Source organism: Phalaenopsis equestris, unplaced genomic scaffold (genome assembly GCF_001263595.1).
Source record: "Phalaenopsis equestris unplaced genomic scaffold, ASM126359v1 Scaffold000054, whole genome shotgun sequence".
NCBI classification, from domain to species: domain Eukaryota; kingdom Viridiplantae; phylum Streptophyta; class Magnoliopsida; order Asparagales; family Orchidaceae; genus Phalaenopsis; species Phalaenopsis equestris.
This window is the reverse complement of record NW_018164496.1, coordinates 756,153-767,314: the sequence shown is the minus strand read 5'-3', so window position 1 is coordinate 767,314 and position 11,162 is coordinate 756,153. Positions and strand designations below refer to the sequence as shown.

Below are 11,162 nucleotides of genomic sequence, written 5' to 3'. Positions count from 1 at the left end.
AACATTAATATAAAGCCATGAGCGTTAACCACATTTTTTTCTATGAATCAATAATGGTTATTGTGCGCAAATATATCTTCAGTCCCTAATTAAGGTTAAGTTGTTTTGCTTCAGAGCTGCCTATATCCATGAGCGGGCATGATTATGAATTGATTGACTAAGAGAATTCACAAGCTCATCAGAACCAGGCCGCTCAGCACTAAGAAAAGATATACTTGCTCGACCATTGCTCAGCTCATTTGTGCTAATCCAACTAATTTAGATCATGCTGGAAATCATAACTTTGAAATTCAATGAATTTACTCAGCAACCAATGGCCTACCATCACCACAATCCTTGCTAGAAGTTAAAAATATATTTTCTTATAATATTGGTTAAAAAAAGAAGACAAAAGGATGAAGTAAGGGAATTTTAGAATAAAATGTTATTTCATGTTATCTCAATACATCTACAATATGGTATATATATAGTTAGAGTAGAAAGTGAGTTTTTTATTTTCGGTACAATATTCAGATACTTGGTTTGTCTGTTATTTGTCCTTTATGATCTGCCATTAAGTTTTTGTTCCAATAGGAGGTAGCAACTTGTCACACGATCCAACAGGTGTATGTGATTGTATTCAACTACTTCATTTTAATAAAGGGTATAAGGACAACTGCATTGATGGAGTATACCTTGACTAATGAGAAGCTGTTGAAATTGTAGTAATATGTTCCATCCCCCACCATCTATGCAGAAGATTTTAATTTTAATGTTGAATTGTTTTTCTGCCATTTGCTAAAATTGTATAAATTTGTATATGGGTTTTGATATTAATTTCATTGGGTATTGTCATGTAAACCATGAGTGATCTTTGATTGGTGAGGAGTTGTTGAAGTTGCGATTGCATGTATTATCCGCCACCATCCATGTGTAAAATTTTAATTTTAGCGCTGAATTATCTTTCTTTCATTTTCTAAATTTTTATAAATTTATAGATGGAATCGTAGTTTAATTTCACAAGGTATATCCACGTAAACTGGGTGATGATCAAAGTAAAAAATGCAATATCAAAATCCTTATTTAGAAAAAACTTGTTGAGAAATCCCATTAACTGAGTGTATTATATCTAGTGGAGCATAATAATGCTTTTGAGAAGAGCTAAAGGGTCTTTTACGAATTTTAGTAAAATTACCCGAGGCACATGACATAGATTTAATACATAAATTGTCTAAAATTATTGCTAGAAAAGATAGAATAGTGTAAGCTGGAAGACCCAATCTTCTATGCCAGAGAAGTGTAGTTGATTTTGCAATTGTAAATAATGCTTTGAAATTGTGAACTAAGACTATTGAGTTTAAGAAGGTTAAAGTAAAGTAGATAACATTCAAACATGATCCTTCAAGAATTGTCTTGTTGGTTTGAGAGATAGTAATTTTGTATCTATATGGCCTCTATGTGATGATATAATAATTATATGATGTTATTTTTTGTATTGAGAGGATATTCTTATGTGAGGGAGGTGGTGAGATGAGTAACATGAAATTAATTTTGTAGATATAGCTTATGTGAGGGAGCAGGGATGGAATAATGTTCTTTGTTGGAGATAGGAAATGACAACCCATTTCCAACTAAAATTTTGCTCTCCTTGATATAAAGTGGTTCGACTGAGTTGAGATTAATCAGTAGTGAAGGGTGACGTGACTCCCAAACGAAGATGCCTTACTTTGGGATTGGAAGAGGAGTCAACTAACAATGCGTTTGAATTGGAGGGAAAGTTAACTAACAGTGCTTTTGAATTGGAGAAAAAGTTTTTGTTGTTCTATTTCAACCCATGCCAACAGTTTAAAATTTTGTGACCTCTTATATGATAAATTTGATTGTCAGTTGTAGTGGGGTGAGGAGATGAAGTTCCATGGTTCGATTGATATGATGTACAAAATTGTTTATTGGAGGAGATTATTGGACAACCATGACTTAAATTGTATTTCTTATGGTCATTTCCTTTCATTATCACAAGTGTTTGGTGTGAATCAAGTAATAGTGTAGCTTGAATAGCTTTAGTTGTTTCTTATGCTAGATTAATTTTTTTATTGTGTACTAGGGACTATAGTTCATCAATGCTAATTTGTTATGCCTCAGTTCTTGTGTGCAGAGATTCATGTCGTGATGAGGTATTTCATAATAATGTTGTAAAGTTCATTATTGATTGAATGACACAAAAGCAATTGGAGACTTGATATTTACGCTATTTGGTTTTCCAACCCTCATCACATAAATTTAGTTTAGAACTCATGCTAGTAGAGAGCGTGATATAATATCGTATAAGGTTGCGACTAAATTATTATCAATGAGTGTCCAATGTTGGTATTCAAGGATTAGTTTTAGGTTTCCACATTTGAGGGTATCTGTCAGGTTGTACAAATAATAGAACCATCTATTCATCCTCCAAAGACATTTGTACAAAATAGCTTGAGGATTTAGGATCTCAACATTGGGCGATTTTCAATTGAGTTAATTTTCAATGATGCTTTTGATATTAGACATCAAGAATTTAATGGAGAAGGAATTAAGGAAATTGTTATATGAGAGAATTGCCCATAGTTATTTATAATTGAAGTGACCAATTACACCATGATTCTTTGATAAATAGAGAAATAAATGATACAACATGTAGATAGCTTTGTTAAAATCTTTATAAAAATCTATAAAATTTTTAAGCTCAAATTAATTAAAATTTACAATTTTTAAATTTTTAGAGTAGTTTTAAATTCATTAAAATTACTTCCATAAATTCCTAAACTTCTATGCATTGATCCTTAGCCCATGTGCCTATGATAACAATTGAGTTTGGACATAAGTGGAATACTATTAAATCTTTTGAAGTCAAAGCAATTTTAATTAATTTTAATTAAATTTAAAACTTTAAAATTAGCCTTCTAAATATACAAAAAAAAAAAAAAAAAAAACTCAATTGCTATATTTTCACAAAAGAAATTTAAAAATAATAAATTAGTTTAAAATAAATTCAATGCCCAATCTTTAGCTCTTTACAAGATAAGTGTGTTTGTCTTTTCAGAAGAAAATACTACATCATTTACAAATATCCATGTGTGAATGGTAGTATTTTAGATGTTATTGACACTATTATGATATTAATTTATCAAAATACCCCCCACAATACTATTAATAATATCTAAAATACTATCATGCCCATCTAATCTATCTAATCAAGGAAAATTTATTTTATAAGGTGTTCTAATGAAATTTTGCACCAGGACTTCAATGAAGATTTTCACGCGTACAGACAGATACACCCATGTATTTTTACATGTACATGCAGATGCACTCATATATTAAATTGGGGTCTTTCTGCACACATGGTAGAACCTCAATGATTGAGTATTGATGCAAAAGTGACTTGTGATGCTAATCCAGATATAATATATTTTCCGTTTTTAATTCTTTTTATTCATCTCCTTCCACGAGAAGGAACGAACCCGTCGGTTTGGACTGCATAAAGCGGCAAAGAGTACATACAGGTGAGAGAAGAGGAGCAAAAACAGGGGAGATGTCGATCGAGACTCCGCGAGGGCTCCCTTTCTCCGTCGATACGTGGAGCCACGCCTCTATGCTGAAGCGCCATCATTTCCTCACACATGCCCACAAAGATCACCTATCTGGAATTGCCGCCTTCTGCTCTTTCCGCACTCGCCTCACCAAAACCCTAGTGCGCCGCCAATCTCCTCAGGTGATTGAGAATCATCGTTTTGTCATCATCGGCTCTGTGGTTTTCACATTGAAATAACCCCCTGTTTTTGCTAATGGTTCGGTTCAATTGCCTGCTGTTTTACTTTTTCAGCTTGAGGATTCTTTGTTTGTGGAGATTGAGTTGGGTGAGTTAATGGTTATCAAAGATCCGGATGGGGATTTTTCAGTGCGTGCTTTTGATGCGAATCATTGTCCGGGTACGTGCCTCTATCGTTTCCTTCGGAGTTTGTTTTGTTTATGTAATATTGGTTTTTGTAATAGAAGGTCAAAATCCGCCAAAGAAAAAACACTCAGGATACACATATTACCCATGGTTGCCTCATCAGCCATCCAAGAAGGAGGAAAATACATGCAAAAGGAAAAGAAGCACATATTACTTGCAAAAAAAAAAAAAAAATTGATACAATAAATATCAAATGCATAAAAAACAAAATTATACATGTCTTGTATAATGTACTGAAACAATAAACAGTGAATGCTTTCAATAATCATTATAATGAAAAAAAAAAAACTAACGTTCCCTTCAATCATCCTCCAACCATAGCATCCATAATTCGTTCACTCAACTCCGTCATCTTACTTGCACCTTCCCCATCTTGAGTATAGAGAACCACAATGTAGGCATAATACAATACAAAGAGGAATTACCGCACAGAGGAACCCACGATTTCTCGAGCACAAAGACAGTCAATATTGCTAGAAGTCTTTTTAGTATTGTATACACTAAAGAACCAAACCATACATTTGTTATTTCTATCTTGTCGGAACCAAGTAGTTCTTGTGCTACACACATGGTCACAAACTTAGAACCGATGCTTGAGAATGTGAAAGACCGTCTTACACTTAAAAATCATAAGTATAAAAGTAATACTGATAAGCACAGACGGAAGATATTTTTTCAAATTGTAGATTTGGTTATGATTCGCTCCACTCCCCCAAAGAAAAATTAACGAATGAAGCTTTTCCTAAGTTTAAACCCCAAAAATTTCTTTTTTTCAGATGCAATATTCATTATCATAACACATATGTTGTGTTGTTACCAGCAGATACACATCACTCGCCCACATTTAATGTGGCTGATCTGTATAAATATCACCCTCCTGACGATGACCAAACTCAACTCACATAACTCGAGCGGAGTGCTTCTTAGGCAGAAGGGAACTGATGCGGGATGCATATTTACAATTATATCCCATTTTAGGGGCTAATATTTTAATTATTGTTTGTTTTACTTTTATATTAGTTAGTTTAAACAATTGATTAGTTAGTTGTTAGTGGAATATATAGATGGTCCAGTATGCTCTTTGTAGCTTTTGATGATTTTCTTGTAAGAAACATTACTTTATGGTATAGAGATTACTCTTTTCTGTCTGTTCTTTTACTCTATTTTCCTGCTACTGTCTATTTCTTTACAATTTTGCACCAACATTCGTTTGTCTTCAAACTTTAGGCTGTCATTGAAGTAGCATATCATATGGATCAATAAAATAAAGCCAAATATCCAATTATTAGAGCCCAAACAATAACTCATTCAATACTCATCAAAAGAGAGCAATAAAAAAGGAACAATTGAATTTTAAAATTTGTTATTTAAAACTAAAATTTAATTTCTAGAAGTTTTACTTTTTAAATTTGAAGGCTTGCATGGGCTAGCCATGATAAAAAAATAATCAATTTAGAAAAGTGTTGAAATTTTTCTCTATTAAGAACCTCCTATATTTCTCTTCAAAGTTTCTTTCCTTTTTTTTTTTTCGAATTTTGGTTGATGCTATTCCTATTAATAGGGTTGATGTGTAATGAACATTTTTAGTTGTTGAATGAAAATTATTGAGTGAAGAATTGTTCTTTCTTGGCTTGGTGCTTGGTGACTCAAGTTTGCTTTTTCGTTTTGTGAGATTTTGTATATATCATTATTTTATTTTTAAGTTTTGTTTTTAATTATCTTAAGTCTTGTTATCATCATTATTAATATTTTCTCAACATCCCTAAAATTCTATAAAACCATCTACTAAATAATGCAACTCTTAAATTCACTTCAAAAACTCTTTTAGACCTTTTGGTCAAGCTAAACAAAACTAGAACCTAGTATTGTTATCATCCCCTTGACACCCACATAAACTCCTTGAAATTTAATCATCCACTCTAGGTCATAAATACATATCCTAAGACAACTATGAACAAGCATTTTCAGCTTTGTACAACATGAAATTCTAATTCTTCAATGTGATTTTTCAAAATAGACCAAACCATCCAAATTTAGACTAGTCTTGGCATTTCTAATCACTTTACCGCAAGATCCAAAAGCCTTCTTTAAATGTTAAAATAAAAATCCAAAACTTTTTACACTCCTAAGTTTCACAAAAAAAGTCACCCAACACCATTAGTCATTGTGCTTCCTGCTACAATTCCTCGCATTTGCCTACATCTTCACAATAATATTTTCTAATGCCAACTTGTCCAATAGGATTGCTAAAGATAATTTGAGTACCATTCCACTCGATTTGAATCTTGGAGACAATTTTTTTTGTTACTGACGAGAATTGATCCATCTATAGACATCTTCACAAACATAGTGGCGAAGAATCATCTAAATGAGGAGCAGGCAAGGTGGGAAAAACACCTGCCCACCAAACTCACAGTTTGTTATTTGGTGAAAAACTAGTAGGGTGCTTTGTGGATTTAAAATATACTCTCGCATTATATTTATTTTATTTCTCTGAAGTTTTTAATTGCTCGGACAAGTGCCAGAATATCATTCGTTAGGTTTTTCAAAGTTGTTAAGAGTTGTGGGATGCGTTATATGTTGAGCTTAGAAGGAAGATATCATGCAAACAAAGGGGCATACCTGGCTTTAGCCTTTGCTTTACAAACTAATGAAACGTCTAGGACTTTTCCAATCTGTCTTTATTTTTCCTTTTCTCTGCAATTATCTTATCTTTCTCATCCTTATTTTCTTCCACTGCCTACCTCTCCACCTTCTTCCGGTGGCAACCAAGCATTCATCATTAAAGCAAACAACTGATTTTTTTTTTTATTGGAATGTATTGCCATTTGGCTTAGAGCGAAATGCAATAAATTTTTTCTTGATTTATCCTCTTATATGTAGCAATTTGAGATAGCTTTATATGCCTTCTTTCAGCATTGATTTCTTTTGTGGGAAGCTTTTTAATCATTTAAGATCAACTACTGTGCCAAAGCATTAACTTAAAAAATTTGGTAAAAATTGGAACAACACTGATTATTTTTCTTGTTATGCTCTTGTCAGGTGCTGTTATGTTCTTGTTTGAAGGTGAATTTGGTAATATTCTGCATACCGGGGATTGCAGGTTAAACCCTGAGTGCCTGCAAAATATGCCTCTAAAGTATGCCAATAAGAAAGGGAAGGATTGTATCCTAGACTATATATTTCTTGACTGTACCTTTGGCAGATGCTCTATTAAGATTCCAAGCAAAAAATTAGCCATCGAACAGGTTTATGATGTTTAATTGTTGAAATTATTTTATTTGTTTTTTTGATTGATATATCCCTTGTTCTGTTTTATTTTTGTCGAGTAAATCTAACTGGATAATTACACTTAGGTAATAAAGGGCATATGGAAGCACCCAAATGCATCGGTAGTGTATCTTGCTTGTGATATGCTTGGTCAGGAAGATATACTTGTTCAGGTGTCAAGGGCTTTTGGATCCAAGATATATGTTGATGAAATAAAAAACCCAGATTGTTTTAATGTTCTTTCACTAATGGCTCCAGAAATTCTTTCAAAAGATGCTTCTTGTAGATTCCAGGTAGAAATTTTAATTTCTATAAACTCATGTTTATTTTATCTTTTGAAAATCTTTGAAAATCTTTGAGTTGTCGTAAACCTTTTTTTTTTACCTGCTACATGCCGTTTGTTTTATTCAAGTAGTTTGGTAGAAGTTCAGATCTTATGCATTTTTATCATCTCATTCACCTTTGGCGGTGTTTGCTCGCATACTATTAATAGGGTTTAGTAATGGATTTAACTTAAATCCAAACAAACACCTACAAAAATGAAAATTAAATCCAAAGCTTTGTAAAATCAAATTTTTTCACGTTTTATCTTTCTTTCTTTCTTGTGCTCCTTTTTTACGATGTAAATCCAGATTTACTAAAATTCGAGTGCGAGGTAAATGTATTTCATCGCTCGCGAGCTTCATCTCCATCACACACTGGATTTAATAAATCCAGATTTATGGAATTGCTAGATTTGATAAATCCTATTTTGGCGGTATTTGGTAGCGTAATTTAAATAGAATTTAGCCATAGATTTAGCGTAAGTTTAGTCCAATATAAAAAAAATAAAAAACGAAAATTAAATCTAACGCTTTGTTAAATCAAATTTTTTTGTGTTCCATCTTTGCTTCCCGCATTCCGTCTATTTTAAGATGTAAATATGGATGGTGACCATGAAAAAATATTATATTAATGAATTTTAATTATATTCACATAGGTGGTAGTCGGTGACTGAACCTTTTCTTTTAGAATGGGGTTATAGTTTACATTAGACACTACATTTGTCAGTATACAATTTAAATAAAGAAATAGGTGTTAGGTACACCCGTAATATTCTGGCTATGACAGTCGTAAACAGTAGTCGTTGGTGGCTAGTGGTTAACGAAAGCAAATGGTGACGTCTGAGGTCGACGGTGGTTGGGGGCTATGAAGGCCGACTTTTATCGTCTTGTCTCTAATACGGCGTTATACGTTACAACCGTATTTGGGATATGACTTTACCAAGCAGAGCTCACCGACGACTACCACGACTTTACAAAACCTCACATTTTGTTGTCTCCAATAAATTGAAATATGTCAATCCTCTCTAATAAGCGAGCACACACCTATATATAGTGTGTGGAAACAATCCGATAACATAGAAACAAAAAGGAACAAAATGTCTAAGAATATTAAGGAACAAACTAGCTAAGAATTTTAACAAAAAATAACAATATCTTATTTAAAAAAAAAGTAAAATTGCCTAAAATTTTGGAACTTAAATCACAATATTCGTGATAAAAGTTCCTGTGGTAACCTAAACCTTCCATTGCATAGATGCTTTTTCCAAAGATCAAATTTGTGTCCTCCAGATCACAAAAAATGTTTAATTAGAGAAAAATTCGAGTAGAAACTATGGGGAGAAGGATATACATAGGCTTGTTCTTTATCTTGGATACAGGAGATGATGTTGGAATGAGATTGGTTTTCCTAGTGGGCCTGCGACTGGTGTTCGTAGTGAGATTTATGTTGGTGTCTTGGGAGACATTCGTGGCTTCTGGCTTGAGCAAATAACAAGAGAGGCTTGGTGCCATTCGTCATTCAGCATTCGTCAATTTTGTGCCCAAGGGCTGGGGCTTGAGTATCTTATAATTTTTAGGTGGGCCAAATTGCATAGCTACCCACCTTAATGAAGAAAATTACCAAATTCATGGCGAGGGTCTGCTCTTACTTGTCATGTTGAGCTGTTCTGCACTATGATTGATACGTAATTTTAAGAGTTCAATAACCATTAAATACTGAGTTATTTCTTTGTGTGTCGTGTCTAATTCTATGTGGTTTATCTTCTATTTTTTATGAAAAAAATTTAATTCACTTTGCACAGTTATATCATAATAATTTTTCTAAAGTTGAGCTTATAACTCTCGATTACCAGCTATTCACTTATATGAGCATGCACGCTAGTGATGATTTCTCATTTTTAAGCAATATTGCAGATATTATAAAACAATTTATTAAAGCAAAGAAAGATTATATTTATCATTTAGTTTATAGATTCATTATCTTAACTTATAAAATTGCTACTGCTACTATTTAAAAAACATTTTCAACATTGAAGATTTTTAAACATCAATTACTTAATCGAATGTGTGATGAATGACTCAATGACTCTCTTATATCATAAATTATTAATGAAGTATTTGACTTGATTCTCAAGGAACTTATTGTGCAATATTATAAAGAAATTCAAAATAAATTAAAAAATTTGTAATCATAGTTCAATTTATTGATAATAATAACATGCAAGATTTTATTTTGAATCATGTGTTATTCATTTTTTTAAATTAATTTATTAATGTTATAAATTTGCCCACCCTCAAAAGAAAGATTGGTTGTGCCCTGGATACTAATACTCTACATCTGTAGTATGTCAAAGTTAAAACACAACTATGATTCCTCTTTTTTTTCATTAAAATAAGTGGTACATTTTTAATCTCTCTTAAATGCATTCTTCTGTGGCGGTGCTCAATTATCTGAGCAATATTCAAACTCTAGCTATTCCATTTAAGCTCCTTCAAGCCAAATATTAAATCTTTGTTTGGTGTTGGTGTGGGTGAAACTTCTCACATCATAAATCCCATTTTCTGTCTCAGACAAGTTTTGCATTGGCTCTAAGCTTGAGGCATGCTGTTCTAATATTGATTTTGCTAACATGCTCTGGATGAAAATCGACTGCGGAGAATATAAAATATTACAAATTATGAAAATCCCAAAGGTTGTGTTTAATTTCACAAATCATTACTTGTTTGTAAAAAAGGGGGCATATGAGGGTATATAATAAGGATGAGTTTTTTATTGAGGACTCGACAAATATTTCAATGATTTATAAGATTATATGCTCTCAACCTGTTCAACCATTTTTATGGGGCTCAAACAAATATCATATGGTGGTTATATCTCTTTTTAGATGCATTATATTTCTTATTACTGTTTTTGTTGTTAGTTATTTTTGTCATTTACTTTAGTTATTATTATATTTTTTTTTATTTGAACTATACCTAGTTTGATCTCTAGTTGGATCAATAAGTAGTTGAATGTAGTTTTTTAGGCGTGTCAATTCGAGCATGCGTGTCGGGTTAATGTCCAGTCCTAAACTATCATGATCCGAATAGATTCAACTAGAACCCGACCCGAATATTATACTGGTTGAAAATCTAAACTTGAACCCGATTCTACCCATACAAGGCTAACCCAAACCCGATCCATTTAACCTGTTTAATATAAGTGAACAATGATTTTTGTCAAATTGAGTCAAAATCTGGTCAATCTCGAGTCAATTTTGGGTCAATTTCGGATAGGTGGGTCGAATTTGAGTAAAATTTTAGGTTGGCGGTTTAATTTCAAGTCATTTTTGGGTTAGCAGGACAATCCGAACCCGACCCAAAAAATTAAACGGGTTATGAATTCTAACCCGAGATCGGACCCCAACCCGAAAAGTATTCGCTCAACCTGAACCTAGATTTTTCGAGTAGGTTCAAATCGAGTTGGCATGTCTGGTCAATTTTTGACATCCCTAGTTTTTTTTTTAATTTTTATTATCAAATGTCAATTGACTGCTTATGAGGGATCGGGTCAATTTTGGATATCCCTAGTTTTTTTATTTTTAATATTAAATGTC

The 11,162-nt window shown here is 32.6% G+C and overlaps 1 protein-coding gene across 1 annotated transcript in view; it reads left to right on the top strand.

Moving 5' to 3' along the window:
- The first annotated feature begins 3,550 nt into the window (after window positions 1-3,550).
- Window positions 3,551-11,162, top strand: part of LOC110019302 (5' exonuclease Apollo-like) — a 12,797-nt gene continuing 5,185 nt past the window's right edge. Inside the window, exons 1-4 of the mRNA XM_020716924.1 lie at window positions 3,551-3,730; window positions 3,842-3,947; window positions 7,016-7,221; window positions 7,330-7,536. Of these exons, the coding sequence (XP_020572583.1) occupies window positions 3,551-3,730; window positions 3,842-3,947; window positions 7,016-7,221; window positions 7,330-7,536 (699 nt within the window). The remainder of the gene's footprint in view (window positions 3,731-3,841; window positions 3,948-7,015; window positions 7,222-7,329; window positions 7,537-11,162) is intronic.